We start from the raw sequence: 20559 nt of genomic DNA on the forward strand, positions 1-20559 counted from the left end.
TGGTTGATAAAATGAGAAACAAAAAACATTTTACGTTCTGTTTAGAAAAAAACTCTCCCATCGTTAAATGTTACATAAATATTGTCTCTTTTAATCGTATACTTAGCAAACAATGATTGAACAAACAAGAAAATATAAATATTATACTACAAATAAACATTTTGGTACAAATTACAACACTAAACTCATGTAATGGATTTATTACATGAGTCTGGTGAAGTGTTGTGCTGATGGATTCTCCAGAGAGTTCCCAGGGTCACACATGGAAACATACAGCGCTGTCAGAAAAAAATGTCATGTCTGTCATTGCTTGGCTCCAGCACTGGGTTGACAAGGAAAAAGGTGACGTGAGGATGAAGATGCAACATTTCATCCTTGTCGCTTTTTGGCAGAAGTTCAAATCCACTCTGAATAACCTGCGCAACACATTTACTCATGGGCCAGAACAAGACGTCCAAGATAATATAATATAACATAATTCATCTACACAGGTTCAAATTTAAGTTAAGCGTCACTGTTGCTGTCAAATGTCTGTTTCATTGTGCTGGTGGAAAAAACAACAACAAAGCTGTGCAAAATACTGAGCCGCAACATTTTGCAATCAGTCCATGTATATAAGTCTTTATGTGTGTAAGTATTCCTCTACTAAATACACATGTATAAATATTTACTTTTCCGAATGTGACAGGGGTGAAGACATCAGACTTCTGCACGGCTGATGTAAACATTCATTTGGACCATAACCGTGAAAAGTAAAGTGTTTACCATGTAAAAGGTCGAAAATGTAAAAGACATTATGCAGCTACTCGGGCAGCAGGTCGTCTCCCAGCTCTTCATCCGCAAAGTCGTCATCCTCCACTCGCTTCTTGGCCCCCGTCTTCGGCCTCTCCATCTGAGGCCCCAGGGGATCCACGTAGGACGCATCTACACACGACAGCAACAGAAGATTTACTCATTATGGCCCCATTTCCTATTACCAGTCATTCCTAGTGTTTGTACTAACACTTCCGTTTCTACGTGTTTTCTCACATCATCCAGGAAGCCAAAGAACATAAATGCTTCAAAAATGAAAGTAAAAGTCAGGGATTTCAGAGGTGAAGACTTGGAGAAAATGTGTTTTCCTCACCCAGTTCTTTTGGGCTGTTGGCCTCGTAGGGCTCGTTGGAAGCAGGAAGTGACCTCATCCTGGCGCTCAGCCGCTCTCCCTTAGCGCTGTTGCTGCTGTGGTTGCTGTCTGCACAAAACACAAACACACACACTTGAATTTAGCAAACCAGTCATAGTCTCTGCTTCAGATATTAAGAAACGTCAATGACAACCTTAACAATCTCAAAAACTGCAGGGATGAAGTCAAACAGAGGTCAAACTGAAACTAGACTTTCTCACAAGTCAACATGACGGAGATGTGAGAATTTCATTTCACACATACTGTGAGTTATGAAGTGAGTGAGTGTGTGTGTATGCATGTGTTGTGTGTGTGTGTGTGTGCGCACAAGTATATTTGCTTCCTTGTCTTATAAGCTGAATATTTTTTAATGTCTTAAAATATATAAAAGTTGACATGGGTTAAATGATTTTCAAACAACATAAACTGTCTGAAATCTCTCCCTGTTTGCTGAATACAGTATATTTAATGTCTGACATTTTATTTGAGTCTGACTCTTGAGTATGTATCCGCTGTATGATGAGAAAGTGTCAAAAGCTAAATTTACTTCTCATTTCTAAGTAAACGAGTGTCCATTACAGAAGAGTCAGTGAATTGGTGAAGGGGATTTGCTTATTGTAGGTGATGGATCATTTCTTATTGTCTTATTAAATATGCTACAAATCAGTTTCACAAGAAACCTATGCATCCATGCATCCATCCATCTCTTATCCAAGGTCAGCTCGTGTTTGCAGCAGGCTAAACAGAGTGTTCCAGACATCCCTCTACCAAACTACGCTTCCCACCTTCTCCTGGGAGTTCCGAGACGTTCCAAGACCAGACGGGATATTTATCCCACCAGTGAATTCTGTGTCTACCCCATGGTCCCCACCAGTTTGGTGTGGAAGGCGCCCAGGGTTCTTCCTGCAAACATGCCCCAACTACGTCAACTGGCCCCAATCGACACGAAAGAGCAGAGGCTCTACTCTCATGGTCTATTTTATCGAAGTATCACATTATTCAGCATTAATAAGCAATATGTAAGGACATTTGATAAATGTTATAAACTGTACTGTAGAGGTTAGCAGGATATTTTAAGTGCTAGTCAACAATTATAACATAACATTTATATTATACAACTGTTTTACTATAATATTCATGATCTGCCTCAACTGATGGATAAAACATTCATTAAATGTGTAGATAACACCACAATGCACCTGGTTCAATCCCTGTACCAATCTGAAGTGCCCTTTAGCAAGACGCTGAGTGCCAGCACCAGCTCGGGTCCGAATCATCTTAGACACAGAGCTGGTACTCTTCAGGAGATGTAATGAATGTGTTTATGCTCCAGGCTCAGATGACACACTGACAAAGTGCTGCAGTGATTCTGAAGGACAGACGTGATTACAGACAGCAGCAGCAGCCCACATCTGGCTGCCAGGTAGCCAAGGAGGCGGACGGGTGCAATGGCAGAAAGCGGAAAAACAGGAAAGAGAGGGAGGCGGCCCGATGTTCCACCTTCGCACACGTTCTTGAACATCTCACACGAGGCCTCGCAAACTGCTGGCAAACTGAAACCTCTGCTGGAAAATGTACTTTTCTTCTCCCCAGTACGGTCTCAGCTGCATTTCTCTTTTTTTATTATGCACAACTGAGAGACACGGAAAACAGGGATGACACGACAGGTCGAAAGCCAGACCTTAAGTGAATCTTGTGTAATAGTTTCCATGATTAAAGCTGAGATGCGTGTGTTTTTTATGCCTCTACAGTGAGAATAGACACCATATTTCTGTAAGGGTTCAATAGGAGTGTTGATCAGTATCAGTGAGTCAACTTTCTGGCTTTTCAAACGCACTTTCCTGCCCAAAGTTATCCGGAAAAACCCTTGAAAGATTACGTGAGCTAAGACGGGTTCAAATATAGTCTTCAAAAACCCAACATGGGTGCAACCCTAGAGTTAAGAAATGTATTTATTTAAACAGTGAGAATATGATCCCGAAAATACAATAGGGTGACACACCTTTCTCTTGCTCTGTGGCTTTTCCCAGATTCACATCTAGAAATGATGCAGGTTTGGATGTGTGAGAAAACGAGGACACACACACACACACACACACACACACACACACACACACACACACACACACACACACACACACACACACACACACACACACACACACACACACACACACACACAGTGCTGCGACTAAGCAGACTTGACAGAAAATAAGGAAAACTCTCAGGTGCACTCAAGATTTTCTCAGAAATCTGAAAGAGGTTTGTGCGATCCCTCCCTGCCTCCCTCCTCCTCTGTGGGAGCATTTAGTGCAAACACCGACCGCAGTCCGACATCACAGCTGCCTGTCAGAAGATTTCTGAACCGGCCTCTTGAGTTTTGACCATAACTCTATAGTCAGGTTTCTTATCTTGTGCGTTTACCTCGGGGAAACTGAAAGTGTCTGTTTGGAACTGAGATGGTTTTAAGTCGTAAACAGACGATGATTTCTCTCCTAGGACCACTGCGCACGCAGTATATTTTTTATTATATTACTGATATAAAGCAAAGGAAAGTGTTTTGAGATAAGTTTTTAAATTTGTCCCTTAGTATTATTCTCTTTCTGACTTGTGTAAACTGTAGGTATAGGAGGAGCAGTATTTTATTTTTGATTGTATGCTAATGCATGAGATGAGGCAAGTAAAGAAGTCTTGAAGTCTTAACATGTTATTTTATTGTAAGCTGGCACACCTAAAACACAGAAGCCACAGACTGTAGGATCCCGATGTGGTTTGAGAGCAGGTCAGCCCCATTTACTTTTATTTTTTTATGTATAAACCTCTGCCAAGTAGTTTATGTTTTTGTCTGCGATCGTTAGTGAGCAGAATTACGCAAAAAATACTCAACCGAAGTTTGATTTGTTCTGCACAGGGGGGCAAAAGAGGTGAAGATCAATTTCTAACTGAATCAACTACACACTTCATGTTCAAAGACTTAGTCAAGATAAAATAATAATTCTCAGTGTTTCTCTTGAGCAGTTTAGTAAGTTGTAGATTTATCTCAGATGTTTGAAAATCACTAGGATGAAATTATTGAGCTCTGGTGTCTGAGTTCTCCCTGTCCACATCTCTAATGAACAATTGGCTAGAGGAACCTATTTATCATCCAGCAGGTTTCACTTTATCGTTTCTGAGTAATAATCTCACATACCTTTCCCCGAGTCCAACAGTGGACTGAGTTGTTTAGACTCAGCCTGGGCAACTGCGCAGCAAAGAGGAAGCACAGTGAGAATACAGATGGAGATCGGAAGAGCCAGAGAGAGAAACAAAAAGAAAGATTAAAGAGATGGATTGAAAAAATGTAAACGGATAGAGAAAAGGAAATAAACAGCAAAGAAAGAGGAAACAAGTATGACATGTGCAACGAGAGTTCAATTCTTATCTCAACACGTTCCCCCTCTCACCTGCTTTGACGTCCTCTGATGTGCGTAAGTAAGTAAGAGAAGAGTTTGGGGTTTAGTTAAACAACTTCTGTTGTAACCAATTTGAGACAATTAGACATATAAGGTTGTGTTGAAAAACCACCAGGAACAGTTCGTTTTAACAGATCCAGTTACAACTCGGGCACTACAGAACTGTCAGGCATTAAAAACCCACGAGTTTGAGTTTTTCTAATCTAACTTAATTTATAATGACACTGGGGAATAATGGGAGTGTTGGCAGGATGGAGCGGGATGAACATTAACAGGTGTCTGATTTATAGATATATGTTTCACCACATTACAGGACACTACAGACATGAAGTTGCATAGCAGAGCAAAGCTGGGCCTGGTTTTTGGCAGCGCTGTAGTTTGTCTGGATTTCATTAAAAAGTTGCAGAGGAGCCAGCGTTCCAGTGTCGGAGCCAATCCAAAGTGTATGTCTGTGTTTGTTGTGGATCTGTAGTGAGGGAGTGAAAACTGTGTGTGTGTGTGTGCGTGTGTGCGTGTGTGTGTGTGTTAGACTTCTCAGGTGTCTGCTGTGACCTCTGTGTCGTCAGACTTCTAAAACTTCTAAACTATCACATCGTTGTCATCATTACGGATCTCAGACTGGATACAAACATGGACGAAATTAAGGCTTGCCAAAAGCTAAGCCAAGTCATCTCTATCGCCCTCTGGTGGCTGCCTGCAGTACAGTTCATAAAGCCCACCTCCTTCATGTTAGCAGATGGGACAAGTTCATATCGCAATACCCTTGTCACCCTGCTGTAACAAAAAACTTTTCCAATTTGCGATCAATAGAGTACATATCTATCTATCTATATATCTAAAACATAGGGGTCAAGGGTGATGACAGAGGTTTACCCATAACTCTGGCCTTCTTAGGAGAGGCGAGGACAGATGTGGAGGGGCCTAATGATGAGCAGCATGTGTGAGCGGCAGATGAAGGAGAGACAGAAGCGTTGACATATAAAATATATGAACTTAAAAACACTAACGAGGCAGAGAAGTGTTGATTATCAGCTCTAATTAAAATTAACATCACGCTAAATAAATAAAGAATCTAAAACTTATTCCTTTTGATTGAGCCATGTTTCAATACAATAGCTGATTTCATACCTACCCTAAAAGTAAAGCCTAAATTTGGCTCCATTATAATTTAAATCAATACACTGTTTGTTATTCCTCTATTTTAAAGTATTTACTATTCTTGTATTTATTGGTTACAGTTGCAATCAGAAATATTCAACCCCCTCACCTTAATAGACATTATAGTGATGTGGATGACAGATAATGACAATAAATGACAAAAAAACCTCATCAAACAACAAAAGATATTTATTGATGCGTATTTTAGTTATTTTGACAACAGAAGTTGACTTAACTTTGAAGTTCAAATGAAAAATGTAACTCTTTCAACACATGTGCATGTGCAGTATTATTCAACCCCCCAGCTTCAGTACTTTGTGGCTCATCCTCTAGCTTTTATAACTTCTAAAAAATGTTTTCGGTAAGTGCGGACAAGCTTCTTACACCTCTCGATTGGAATCTTTGCCCATTTTTCAAGTGCAAAAGCCTCTAGATCAGTGCTGTTTGATGGCTTCCATGCTGCAACTGCCTTCTTTAAATCCCACCAAAGATTTTCAATCAAATTTGAATCTGGTGACTGTGAATCTCACTCCAGGATGTTCCAGGATCTTTTTCTCAACCAAGCTTTGGTGGACTTGGAGGTTTTGCTTTGGATCATTGTCTTGCTGGAAAGTCCAATGATCACCAAGGTTTAATTTGTCAACAGAAGGCATCACATTCCTCTTTAAAATAGCCTGGTATTTCTGTGAATCCATGATGCCATGTACACAATAAAGATTGCTAGTTCCTGCCGCAGAAAAAAAGCCCAACATCATCTTTGACCAACCTCCATGCTGGACTGTGGGGATGGTATTCTTCTGGTCCTAAGCCTGGCCTTTCACACGCCATGAGGTCCTTTTTTATTCAGTGCACGTCTTATAGTTGCCACTGACGCACTTGTACCAGCCTTCATCAGGTCATCCTGATCTTCTTCTACCCAAGGCCTTTCAGGTCTGATGAAATGATCTCCTCTCTCAGCTTTTGTGGAAGCTCCTTTGTCTTTCCCATGATTGCAAATCACCTTGACTACCTTCATGGGTGGGGTTTATATATGCATCACAGCTGAAGCAAATGAAGGATCAGTATAGAGTTCCCAAAGGCTTAATAATGTTTCAACTCAACTTTAGGACAAAAAAACTGTCAGACAGCTTTAAAAAGAACAATATTATATAGGGGTTGAATAATTGTGACATGGCTATCTTAACAAAATATACTGCTACACACAAATACTACATCATGCATTTTCCGTGTTGATTTTCTGTATCACTCAACTCATAAAGAAGTCATCCGAAGCAGAATCTTGCTCAAAGAGCAAGATTCTTTAATTGATAAATAATTGATAAATCCTTAAAATCTTTGGGGGGTTGAATATTTCTGATTGCAACTGTATGTCTTTTGTTGGATTTTAAACTGTTTTTTTTTTGTACATTTGTAAGATCGGTTTCAAAAGTAGCATCTCTAATTTCATTGTAATGGTTTCTCCAAGACAGTGACAATAAAGACTTTCCCAATATATTTGATTGTATTTCAAACTGTACTGCACTGAAGACTGGCGTTCAGAACAGAGCTCTACCTATACTATCAATATATAAACTCATGGTTAAATGGTTAATTATCAAGGTTACTACAGATGTCTGACTTTTCACTTGTTAATGGTTACATTGCATTATTTATATTTCCAGTATGCTATGTTGTAGTATTATTTATATTATGGTCACTTACTTTTTAATTATTTTTCTGTATCATGGTCACTACTGTTGCAATATTACTTATAATATTTTTGTTTTCATTACAATAACACTTACATCATTCCACTTTATCCCCAGCACCTGCTTTTGCACAGTGTCTGTTTTGCAGTTTGTTTGTTGTCTGTACTCTTATTATGTGTAGTTTTAGTAGTATGCATATTGTGATCTTTTTTATTGTGCTTCGGCACTGTTACTTTAATTCTGTTTTTCTTTATTGCTGTAACAAGTAAATTTCCCCATTGTGTGGATAAATAAAGAAATCTAATCTAATCTAATCTATAGATTACTACTGTCCCAGGGCTACAAACCATTAATAATGTGGAAACCAGTGATCAGAATATTGGACGATATGTTTCTACCTGAGGCCACAGTAGGAATCTTGTAAATCTTATGGTGACGGACTTACCGGCACTCCCACCACTGCCCTCTCTGCCTTCTCTCCGACCTCGGGCGCTTCCCTCTCTGCCCGACTTCACTCTCTTCAGGAGGAGAGAAATAACAATAAGTCTTTGCTTTTATTAGTTTTTAAATCATGTTCACCTTTCTGATGTCACATTTTTTACCCATTGCTCAGCCTATGTGGCTGTTTCCCTCTCTCTTTATTTGTCTCTGCTTTTGTCTCTCATTGGTTTAGTCATTTCTATTGGCATGAAAACTATTTACTTAAAACAAAAATTCTAAGTATAAACATTGACATAAAAACATTATGGAAATTGACAGCTAAGTATTAAGAGGTTAATATAAATGTCATATATCAAGTCTTAAATTTCCAGTTTGTGCAGATAACCTAGATGGTGGAGTCGATCCACAGCAATGATTAGTTATAAGTAAAGTTGGAGACAAAACAAAATGTGACAGGGGGAATACCATGAAAAAAAAGAACACACTTAGCATGAGAACTGTGATTTAATATTCCTCATATCTTTCCTCAAATCATTCCCTCATTCATCATTTCATAAACTATGCAGTCCCATTAGCAGGATCGGTTGTTTTTTTGCTGTCACTCAGTTTGGAGATGTCTGGGAATATTGAGTCAACCCTCTGGCTCCGTCTGTCTCTCTGTAGAAACGTTACTCTGATCCAGCAGCGTCTCTGGGCTGATTTAAGAGCAGCTGGTTTTGATTTGACAAAATCCTCCGTCTCATCTGTTCCTGGCCCTGATAAAAATCTCCACAGGATCACGGCACAAGGTTCTGTTACTCTGTCTTCTTCCAAACTCGACTGACCCCAGAGCTGCTACAGTTTTGTAGATCACAGCACTGTCATCTATTTTTGGTGTGGAGTCATAAATCTTACAGCCACCACAGATATTAATTAAACCTTCCTTCAAGATAAGGATGCACAGCTGAAATAATTGAAATTAGTTGGAATTTGGGGCTGTTTTGGGGGAGAGTTTTTTTCAGCTTTGAGCTGAATGGAGTGAAAATCCTAAATAATAATAATGTAGAACATCACAAGCAACAGCACGTAGCATCAGATCGTATACATCTGATGTTAGTTTCCTCCACCCAGGACTTTGCTTTGTCTTTCTTGGGGCAGATCCAGTAAAAAAAAAACTCTCTCGACATTGTGAGGACATTTTAAAAGTTTTTTACCAATTTCTCAGGGAATAATTTATTGATCTTAAATGGGACTGATATCTGTAATGTGTGCAATTTGGTGCAACTTGATGAATTAAGAGGGCTATTCTCGTTGTTGTGTTTGATTTCTCTAACACAACAGCTAATGACCCAGCGTTCGTGTCAGCCAGGTGTTAAACAGCTGTGAAGTGGCTGTCCTCTTCTCAACCCTGATTTGAGGAAAAATCAACAGGAGAAAAAAAACTGCCTTTTACTGGTGCATTTCTGAAGCTGTGGTAACTTCATGGCAAAAGGACAAGTCTATGTCTTCAATCAGCGTGATCTTGTCCAGAAAAGGCGACAGGATGCCAAGACAAGAGGGAAAGACTAACACGTTTGTTGAACTGCAGAACAAGCTGGTCATTTATGAAGCTGCATTATGTTAATAAACAGATGTACAATGTAATTCAACGCACGGCTGAATATATAAGATTAGTTTGAATGAGTAAATCTAAATGACGTCAAGATACCCATTTGATAATTAATGCGTTTTATTTTGAAGCATCGGGACGCTTAAATAGTAATCCAGGATATCTTTAATCTCTGTGTCCGTTCAATAGGTTTCAATGTTGCAGTTTTTCTCAAAAGCAACAAATCTACTGTTGATTAAACACTTAGGGCTGGTCTCTGAATCTTTTGTCATAAAGTTTTGTCAGTGCATTTCTGCAGTTATTTTCATCTGCTCAGTGATGTCAGTTACAGAGATCCTTTTAACTTCTGTTTAATTCAAATGTAAAATGCATAGCTTCTTTGTGATATATTTTCCCAAGAAACCCAACTGTAAGAAGCTTTTATAGACTGTGGAAAGGGTGAATACCTATCTGACAACCTCAGGTGATGATAAAAATGGGCAGAAAATATGCTTCCTTGCAAGAAAAGCCACAAGAGACCTGTACCTGTTCTCTCATCTCCTTCATCTTCTCCACCTTCTTCAGCTTGGTGGCGTATTCTTGGACTTCATTCAGTCCCATGTCCGTGCACAGCCTCACCAGGAAACGCAGACCTGAACACAGACATACAGAAGAGGTTTATATTTTCTTCACGCTCTGATCGGTGGATTATGTAATGTTTAGTTTTCCAGAGCTAGGATGAAAAGTGTGAAACAAATGAGATGAATTACATTCCACATTTTCTGGAAACTTGTGGTGGATGTCTTTATATGTTTCCAGAGCTTTCTGGTAGTTTCCTGTAAAGGGAAAAGAAAAAGAGCTAAATTCATTGTAAAACTCAGCTAGCACTCAGGGAAGACAGGCTTATGATCAGGTTTTCGGTATCAAACTGGAAGAAAATATTCAGTTACATAAAATATTATTCTTACCACTTCTTCTGTAGCAGCTTGCAACCATGAGCTGCCACTTCACCTGTGTTGGTCTGTGAAAACATAACAGAATTTCACAATCCTGCATCGAAAAGGTTCTATTAATTAAAAGGGATTGTAAAAAGTCAATTCTGAATTCAGCTGGGAGGCAAATAGAATCAAATAATCTGTCCTTTTTGCTCTAATGAAAAAAAAACTACTTCCAGATGAGAAACTTTCAAACTTTTGAAAGAATTTAACACAACCATTAAAACAAGGTTTCTTCTTAGATGACTTAGATGAATTCCTGAGTCTATTCAACAAAAAATACTCTCAAATGTTTGAGCAATATGTTGAATAATCACTTTTAAAAAGATCTATTTGGTTTGTATTATCTTCTAAAGTAAAGTCAATTCTGTTACTTACTGAATGAGTGTGGCTCTTTCAAAGTACTGAATAGCTTTTTCACAAAACTGAGTCTCGATGTAATACGCTCCGAGCCACTCAATCACATCGATGTTGGAGGGGAAGTATCTAAAAGACTTGACAGCAACACAATCCAACAACATCAGAGTACTAATATAAATGTGTGTTCATCAATAAGTCCAGAGAAACGTTCAAGTATAATTCTCGTACCTCATAGTAGTACTGGAAGGCCTGGGACTTGTCCCCATCACCATCGTGCAGCTCCCCCAGCTTGGCCAGTGCCTGTGGGTCTGTGGGAGTTACACTGATGACCTGCATCAACCACTCGATGGCCTGTTGGGAATCCTCCAGAAGCTCATAGCTGAGGCCCAGTGAGTCAAAGACGAAGAGATGCTGATATTGGGATTGAGTTTGAAAAAAAACCCTCTGAGGTCCAACTGTCTGAAGCAGTTACACTTTATACCACAGAGACAAGCACATTCCCAATCACTTGTTATCAGTAGGATACAGATGAGCCAGCTGGTACATGACCTGGGCACTGTTCCTAAGAATGGCATGGAGCTTCAGGAAGCAGTCAAGAGCCTCCTCCAGTCGATTCAGTTTTTTATAGGATAGACCTGGTACAAGTGGAAGGAGACAAAAACCATTAACTTTAAGTCTACAGTGACTACAGACAATTTAAAGCAGCTATAACTAATACTTTTATAATAAAAATGGATTTATAAAAAAAGTGTGGAAATAATGTGTTGATGTGAAAGACGTCACTGTGATGAACTGACAGAATTATCAGCTGAATATGTAGCTCTTTGTAGAAATGTTCAACTCATTGTTTAACAATGCGGGAAACAACTTCACTGTTTGGTTTATTGAATTAGTGAAGATCAAAAAATAAGCTAAAATGAGCGAATATTACGTCCGTCAGGTGGCCTACACAAATCAAAATGTGTTGATCAGAGCTGCTGGATGTGTAAATAAACCTCTTTTTGCAAACAAGCTCAAAACATCAACTTAAAAGCTGATTGTGACGGAGCGGCTCCGCCACTGACCGCCAGCGGTCTTCACACACACGCATCCGCAGTCACACATGCGCACAAACATTTCCACGTTTCCTGTAACAATTCCTGTTTGATCACTATCTAACCATCATCTACTCTGTTTAGCTGTGGGGTGAACACTCGGCAGCGCCGCATCTGGCTTACACACACACACACACACACACACACACACACACACACACACACACACACACACACACACACACACACACACACACACACACACACACACACACACACACACACACACACACACACACACACACACACACACACACACACACACACACACACTTACCAGCGGTTAGAGAGGCAGCGCGATCAGCGCGCCGTCAGCGTAAAGCTGGACGGAACAAACCGGACCCAACTTCCTGTTTGTTTAAATAGTTTCTGGTTGGGTTTTTCTAAAGATGTTTAATAAGGGTTGTACTGGTTATGGTTGATACCATTTGGTTTATCAAAGTCATGTGATTTGTTTAAAGATGATTTATCTGATGACATGTAAGGAGGTCATTGAAAACTCTTAATTTTTGTTCTAAGCACTGGTTTTACATATAAATGTGTCTGAATTGGTAATTAAGCCTGGGGGGAGGGGTTTAAGGTTTAAAAGGGCAGCTCAAAGCCCTTGAGGGGGAGTCTGAATCCAGTTACAGAGGAGGTAACATCAGAGCTCAGGAGAGCATGGGACATGAGTTTTTCCTGTAGATTTGATTTAAACGTATTTTGTTTGTGAGTATTTTTTTTTTGTAAATGTCCACGAGAGCACCTTGGAGAGCCGGCTGAAATAAATTGGAAACAACATTTTTGACTACGCCTGTGTTTTCACACTCTTTGAGGAGTTGTTAAGAGAGACCCCGTCACACTGATGAAATGTCAGTATCATGTTCCCAATTTAGGTTTAACAACCTGAATAGTCTTTGGTATCCACGGTGGTCAAGAATGAATGAGCTCCTATGTAATAAAAGCAGGTGTTACCCAGGTTGTAGAGGGCCTCGGTGCAGGAGGAGTCATTCCTCAGCGCTTCTTTGTAGAACTCTGCAGCCTTCTCATAGTCCTGTTTGACGAACAGGGTGTTGCCCTTGTTGATCAGTGCTGCTGGATTGTAGCGATCGGCGTTCATGGCAAGGTCAGCGTAGCGCTCAGCCTGATCATATTCCTTCTCCTGTTGGAGGTTAAAGGTCAGACGGAAGGATCTACTGGTACCACTGAGAATAGAGGCTGCAACTCCACCGTCTTTACAACTGGATGGTCCAGTTTAAAATTAAAAACATTGAAGAGTCTTACCAGGAAGTGCAGGAAAGAAAGATTGGTGGCGGCAGCGCTCTTCACTCTGCTGTCCTTCTTCTCAAACGTTTTCAGGGTTTCAACTGCCTGACAAAATATTTAAAAAAGCTAATCAATACACATTTGACACTGGCTTTTCTCTAGTTTATTACTATAATACTGTACTACTCCCCAGTATGTTACACACATCCAAACTAATGTTGATTACACTTTATTTAATAAAAAAGCTCAATAAATTATATATTCACTGAAAAACTAGTTAAACATTGCATGAAGGATTTTGGCAAAAGACAATTCAAACAATATTACTTACATTACAAATGTTGATATTAATAATATATTTATTATTATTAAAAAAAGACACCCACTGGATCATCATTTCCTCCAAAAATATCTTCACATTCCCATTTAAGTTGAGCCAATGTAAACCTACTAGGGAGAGATTCCACCAGTATTAGAGTGTAAACAGAAGCTAAAGCTGCACTGATGCTGCAGCTTACACCACAACTACCACCACCACCATCGCTGTCGCTCGACAAGCCCAAAAGCACCACACACATGCAGAGGGTGTAAAGTCTGGGATACAAGACAGTTGACTCTACTGTAGTTATAATACTGTCAGTGGAGATATTGGAGCTGCTCGGTGTCATCTCTTATATTAACAGCTCCAGAGGCACAGCTGCAGTTACATGATAGCTCACTGGTTTATTTTGGTTAGAATTTCCTTTAGGCCCCCAGATTCTCTTCACTGATCTGTGGGGTTTTAAAGCAATAGCTGCTTCTTCAACGTCTCCTGGCAGTGCTGTTATTTGTAGAAGGCATGCTTTGGTAGTGGCATGTCAACAAAAACAAAAAAACAAAAAAACACAATCAAACATGGAAACAGAAGGCACACATACCTCAACCTTAGGCATGCAGATGGGAAGGAAACAAGACAAAAGCAAGAGAGAATGGAGGTAGTGAGCAGCAGAAATTTTGGGTCTGAAGCTGTAGAAACAGCCTCAGCAGTAGAAAACTGTCATACACACAAACAGAGCTGACCAATTACTGCTCAGAACCACAATGTTGTAAAAATATAAATAATAATAAGATGGAAACAAATATATATACTGTGAAAGGACAGCAAAGACCAGACCATTAACATGGCAAATATGCTCACATGGAAATACCACTCAATGATTTAATGTATAGATTTAACTGCTACTCTGATAGAGACAGCAACTTTAAAAGTGGCTCAGCAACAATGAGAATACAAAACATAGATACAGCAAATATTTTGTTTAAAAACTCAGTAACTGCATTACACTTGGTAACTGTGTTAAATTCAGCCTGTTCTCAAATATATAATTTGTTACACAAATAGCAAATATTAGCAAGATCTAACTTGATTTAACCTTATGAGAAAGCCACTTTGTACATGCTCTATTCAATCCTACAACTCCGAACTTGGAGTTCAAATATTGTGGCATGGTGGGTGAAGTCCGTAGTTAATCTTCCTCTCACCACAAACCAAACATGGGAGATGCCAAAATTGAGTGGTATTGCCCTTTATGCTGCTGAGAATAATCAAACTCACCTGGTTGAAGTCCTTCTGTCTGAGATAGGTGATGGCTTTGTTGATCTCAAGATCGTTGGCTAGCTCGACGTACTGAGAACTTTTCACCATGTCCACACAACTGAAAACACAAGATACCAAACATGCTCAGTGTAACACTTTATATATCCTGTCAGATCATTTGATGCGTGCTGGTAATATCAAGTAAAATTTGTTATGTCAAGGTAGTTTTTTCATGTGTGCATGCGTTTTATTTTGTCTGCTCACCAACATTTGCTGTCGTTTCAGTTCCTGGTCACTTTACTGTCACTCACCTGCACCCAATCAAGCTGCCCCTGTGGTCCTGCCAGTAAACCCCGTTTATTCCCTGTCTTGTGCAATCCACAGTGCCAGATTGTCATGGTTGTTTACCACATGCTCTCTCTGATTCTTCCTCTGGGTTCCTTCTTGAGTATGAGATCAGATGTTGGCCTGTTCCTTGCCCGTTTTTGATTTGAGTGAATTACTCAGATCTAAACTTTTCAATATAAACAAAACGCTTGTAAGAAGTCTCCTTCACCGGCCAGTGTTACAGTGGCTATTTATTTTTTATTTTTCGAACAATATGGCTGATTAAGTTGATCTCATCTATGAGATACACTGGCAGGTGAACAACTAGCTTTTTTCAATTCCAACCAAAGACGTGTCATAAGAATAAAATCCTCTTAAGCAGTGAGGAAACTTGCTCCACTCCTCTTTTAACAGTTCATCGCCTCCCTCATAGACATTTACTGCAGCAGCAGCAATCAGCCGCGAATACTCCCCAATCAAAAATATTAAACACGTTTGCTGGCGCCTCAGTCTCAGTAGCACCTGAGCGAGAGGCGAAACTGCTGTTTTCAAACTTTGCTCTGAGATTTGAAGATTCATCTTAAAACTGCTCTGTTCTGTTCTGGTCCATCTGGTGGTTCAAACGTATGCACAAAACATCTTAAAACTATAGACCTGTAGTTATTTGTGTTCACATTTGCATTCAGTTACAAAACAGGGTGGAAATCAATGCCAATTTAAAGCCTGGTTTAGTGAACACTAATTCATAGAAATATTCCTGTTAATGTTGTCACCTACCTCCTATCCCACTTATGTCACCAAACCACAATTTTAATATTTTAAAGCGATGTCTATGAGCTTGAGTCATATTACAATGAATAAACACTGTAAGAAAGAAACGTAACCAACCAGTCAAATCCAGTGGCAAAGGAGGTCTCAATAGTTGGAGCGATGAGTTTAGCTGCAGTCATGATGTATTTCTCAGCCAGGACTTTTCTATGTAAGGCAAGAGGAAATAAACCGAATTCAGGAAGCCAAAGGTACAAAAACACATTAAATTGAGAGTATATTATGTAACAATACTTGTATTTTTGCTCAGGGAGACAAAGAGACAGTATTTTTGTCTCAGTGGTTTGTTAAAGCCAAGACAATGATTATAGAAGAGAAATGTTGTTGTGTAAATCTTTCTTACAGATCTCTCTCCATCTGGTGAAGCTTGTCATTCTTAATGGCCTCAGTGACCATATTGGAACTGGTGTCATCCTGAAAGCGTCAACAGGAGAACATTTGATTTCAGACCTTGAGCATCATGTTCAATGATCACAAACACTTGACTGTAAGTAAATATATTCTCTATATGGTCTGTAGTGACCAACAAAAGAAGAAAAGTAATTTCGAATTAAACATATTGTTATTCCTGGTCAATCCCTACAACCTGCATTTTTAGTCACATAGCAACTATGTTGGAAGGGCTTGGGGACAATTCCAATTCATTATGAGAAGACTAAATACGTTTGCATTTGTTTATACAGTATCTTACTGTTACGCACATTAGATGCGATGTATTTGTCTTCATCATCGATGCCCAGAGGGACTGAAATGAGCTTCTGAAAGGCCTTCTTCATCCTCTCCCTGTCACCGATGGCGTAGTAGCACAGGATGAGGTTGAAGCCTGTCTTAATGTTGGGGCTCTCGCTCATGATGTGTTCGAAAGATGTGATGGCATCCGAGTACTGACCCATGCGAACAAAGACCACGCCGATGTTCTGCATGATCTTGATCCTCATTTCTTTGTGAGCGTTGGAGATCTGATCCAGCGCCATTCGATAGAACTTGATGGCTTTGGGGTAGTTTTTCTGTTTGAAGTAGATGTTGGCCATGTTGACCTTGAGTCGGCCTGGAGGAACAGCATAGATGTTGTGTGAGGGAAAACTAGTACGACTAATATAAAAAGCAGCATGTAACAGAGTGTCTAGGGTTAATTCAAACATTGATAGTGCACACACAAGCTGGAGGGCCAAACAGTTTCAGTCATGTTCACATTTATCATAAAACACTAAATGATATAGTGATTTTTATCTTTGTTCCCAAACCTAATAATAGATGTTTGTTGGTTACCAATCTTTTCCTCTTTCTGTGTTCTTCTTATTCCTATCCATGTGCAACCGTTTATAAAACAATATTTTAGACAGAAAGATGTTGCCGTAGTCTTAAACACATCTGTCACCCGTGTGAAGGTGACGAGTCTGCTTACCTGCATTATTGAACATCTTGTTCTTCACAATGACCTGGTAGCTGTTTAGGGCCTCGGGGTACATTTCATTGTTCTCATACTGGTTGGCAAGGTTGAGCAAAACCTGGTAATGACAGAAGTTTTAAATATTTTGAAGTCAAATAATTTCAAACACAGACGGCTCAGGGTTTAGAACAACCAGTGACATACAACAGACATACTTACTGAGTAGGTGAGGTCTAGATTGATGTGTTCAGCATTTCCGGTCTGTTCCCTCTGTCTCACCAGTGCTCTCTCCTTCCTCCCTGCCTCCTTGCCTTTTTCAAGTGACTGAATAATATCACACACACACACACACACACACACACACACACACACACACACACACACACACACACACACACACACACACACACACACACACACACACACACACACACACACACACACACACACACACACACACACACACACACACACACACACACACATGCACACATAAAAACTCAAACATACGTAAGAAGTTATGCCGACATCTGTGTCCAAGATGAAAAATACCTTGCCAGTAAATTTGGTACTTGGCTGATAAATACTGTTCATCCGCTGACGCTGACAAATAACTTTGAGAAAGTGTTTAGATTTAAACTATTACAATCTCAGACTGACCAGGGGTTTTTGCTCATCCACCTTTTTAGGTAACGGAAAGCTTTATAACAGTCCTGAATTTGATAGAACAGCCTGTGATGATTGTCTTTCACCTGATACTCAGACCTGTCGGCTGGAGTTGACACTTGTCACTATTTACTCCCCCATCCAAATCTAAACTGCCAATATTATTAAACACTAAGTTATTCTTTAACAGGGTCTGACCAGTTGTAAGGCTCCAATGCTCTGTGCCATGCAGCTCTCTTCTATCAAGTCATTCACTTTCTTCTCCAGGATCTTGATCTTCTCCTCAGGCCTAAAAGATCACAGGCACAGAAATGCAATGTGGGATCATGTAGCTTGAAAGCATGAAGCTTTATAACCATCAAATGTATTAGTTGTAGTTTCAATCGAAAATGGTATCTTGGATTGATTGTTTGTAGTTTTTTCAAGATTCTATACAACACCTTTAAACACTTTTACAAAAGTCTCTCCCTTGCACACTGCTAATGTTTGGATGATGCAGTCATATTTTTGAAAGAAATGTGAAAAGTTCAACTCACGTATCCTCATTCTTGGCCTCTAGAGAGGGGGCGGGGCCTCTGGACTGTCCCAGAGGGTCAAAATTTGAGCCTAAAGAAACAAAAACAAAAAAAGTTATTAGAGCTACAGTTTGTTTTCGTAGATCATTTAGTAGATCATTGATATTAACGCACAGAGGAAAAATCCTTAGGTTTCAAATAGTGGTATAAATAAATAAATGACAAACCAGCCAACTACACTGAGTAAAAGAATCTCACTCACCACGAGTCATGGAGGAGGTGTAACCTGCGGCTCTTACAGCAGTCATTGGTCGGGCGGCTCCGTCCTGTCACATTATATGAGATGGTTGATGAACTTTGATTAAATATGTGGTACTGCCCCAAAAACTTTGAAAAAGTATCCGTAATTATAAGTATCCATATTCTTCATTAAAAAGGAAAAAATAATTAAAAATGATGAATATGGGAGCATAGAATCACTGAATCCCCCTCACCTGCACAGCTCCAGTCACAGGTCTGCCCATTGAAGATGTCATAGGGATTCGAGACTTAAAGAAACAAAATAATTGAGCCCTGTTTACTTGACTAGATCTTTTATTGTGCAAATATGAGACAAAAACATTTTCATTGTTAAATTTCACTGTATCTCGCTGTACTTACTCCAAATGAAGTCGCTAAAGGCCGAGCTCCAATGGCGGTGCCGGGAAATTTGGCAGTCATCTGGCAAATCAAAGACGTGGTAATTTTACATTATGAACAAAGACTACAATTGGGACATCATTTAGTATGCACTGCTATCCCTGTTAGAAAACTGAAGTGACTTCCATTCATATTTATCATTTATCTAATTAATACTTAAGTAAAATACATTATTTAAGTGTAAGGATAATACTCAGGGTGTAAGAAAATCCAAAATATATATAAAAATATGAACGGATTAAAAACAAGAACATATGTGCAGTTTCAGAATATGTACACGTATGCATTGCACATGAATCATTGTGTTGCACAGACAGGATGAATATTGCACAGTTAAGAGAGTAAATTCAGAGTTAAAGTCCATAATGTGTGTGTCTAGTTGTTTGCACAGTCTTTCTGCAGCAGGGAGGAACGACCTGCGGTACCTCTCCTTCAGACACTTGGGGTGAATCAGTCTATCGCTGAAATAATATTTTTTTCCCAATAATTTTCATATTGTTTTGACCCAAGTGTTTTATCTGTTTGTGTCAATAAAATAACTAACTGATCAGCCTAACTAAACCTTAAACTTAACCATGGCCAATCCATCCCGAACCCATTTTAACTCTAATCTTAATCCAGCCACAATTCAAATTTTACTCTGAACCAGGACCTCAATATTCAGTTTCTCAGCATCAGGTCCAGGATTTGGGCTTCATCAAAACCACCGTGTTTAAATGGAAAAGCCCCCGAAGAGGCAACTAAAGGAAGTTCATTAAAAACACACACAGGCTGAAGAGGACTGCACTTACCGGGGGTCTTCTTCCATGACTGGTCCTCACTGCTTGCTGGAAGCCTGCATCATTCTCCAGCTCCTTTAAAGTCAGTAGGAATTAGCTAATAACAACAAATCTGTATTCTTCACACACACACAATAAACAACCAATGCAGTGACAGAACTTCAAAAGCAAAACGTTATGTCAAATAATTCCGCGTAGTTTCAAGTTATTCTAATCTACATCAATAGTAGTTGGGCTCAATCATGTAGCATAGTTGCTAACTTACCTCGGAGTCAAATGTTGGATTGTAGTCGTTGTAGCCGGAGTAAAGGTCCTCCTCCTCCAGAGCCAGGTGCACGTTCTCCATGTCTCCTCTTCTCCTCTTGAGAGGTGCGGGGAGGACAAGTCTATAAATGTGGAAAGAAAACACTAAGCATCGCCGAGTAGCAGCAAAAAGTCCGTTTGTTGTCGTTTCACCGGATCAGTCCCACAATTCCCAGCCGCATGGGTGGGACAACTGTTTTTCCAAGCTTCTGATTGGGTAGTCTCGCGTCCATCATCGTCTGGCAGTAATTTGATTGGCTCGAGCTGATTTCTGCCGTTGCCAGGATACAAGCTGGAGCCCACAAGCCCTG

At 39.7% G+C, this 20559-nt stretch overlaps 1 protein-coding gene across 2 annotated transcripts; it reads right to left on the reverse strand.

The window, feature by feature from the left end:
* Positions 1–70: 70 nt before the first annotated feature.
* Positions 71–20408, reverse strand: ift88 (intraflagellar transport 88 homolog). Of its 2 annotated transcripts, XM_053439107.1 has the most exons (24): positions 20211–20408; positions 19958–20020; positions 19128–19187; positions 18962–19015; positions 18730–18793; positions 18489–18558; positions 18151–18241; positions 17506–17610; positions 17302–17404; positions 16598–16944; positions 16240–16310; positions 15957–16043; positions 14760–14859; positions 13184–13270; positions 12875–13061; positions 11353–11461; positions 11055–11205; positions 10845–10960; positions 10440–10492; positions 10242–10307; positions 10018–10124; positions 7909–7981; positions 1127–1234; positions 71–924 (listed from the first exon to the last, which is right to left on the reverse strand). In XM_053439107.1, exons 1-24 carry the CDS (start codon positions 20289–20291, stop codon positions 803–805), a joined length of 2475 nt encoding a protein of 824 aa, XP_053295082.1. In that variant the 5' UTR covers positions 20292–20408; the 3' UTR covers positions 71–802. The 2 variants fall into 2 exon arrangements, with proteins under 2 accessions (XP_053295082.1, XP_053295083.1); XM_053439108.1 differs by lacking the exons at positions 71–924; positions 1127–1234 and adding an exon at positions 6643–6816.
* Between the last annotated feature and the right edge of the window lie 151 nt (positions 20409–20559).

This window comes from Pleuronectes platessa, chromosome 14, assembly GCF_947347685.1.
Source record: "Pleuronectes platessa chromosome 14, fPlePla1.1, whole genome shotgun sequence".
Classification (NCBI taxonomy): domain Eukaryota; kingdom Metazoa; phylum Chordata; class Actinopteri; order Pleuronectiformes; family Pleuronectidae; genus Pleuronectes; species Pleuronectes platessa.

Coding starts and splice junctions, on each gene's coding strand:
- ift88 (XM_053439107.1), bottom strand. CDS start 20,291: ATGGAGAACGTGCACCTGGCTCTGGAGGAGGAGGACCTTTACTCCGGC. Junction 16,945..17,301: donor CAAGATGTTCAATAATGCAG/GTAAGCAGACTC, acceptor CTGTTCCTCCAG/GCCGACTCAAGGTCAACATG. Junction 11,462..12,874: donor CGAGGCCCTCTACAACCTGG/GTAACACCTGCT, acceptor CACTTGTACCAG/GTCTATCCTATAAAAAACTG.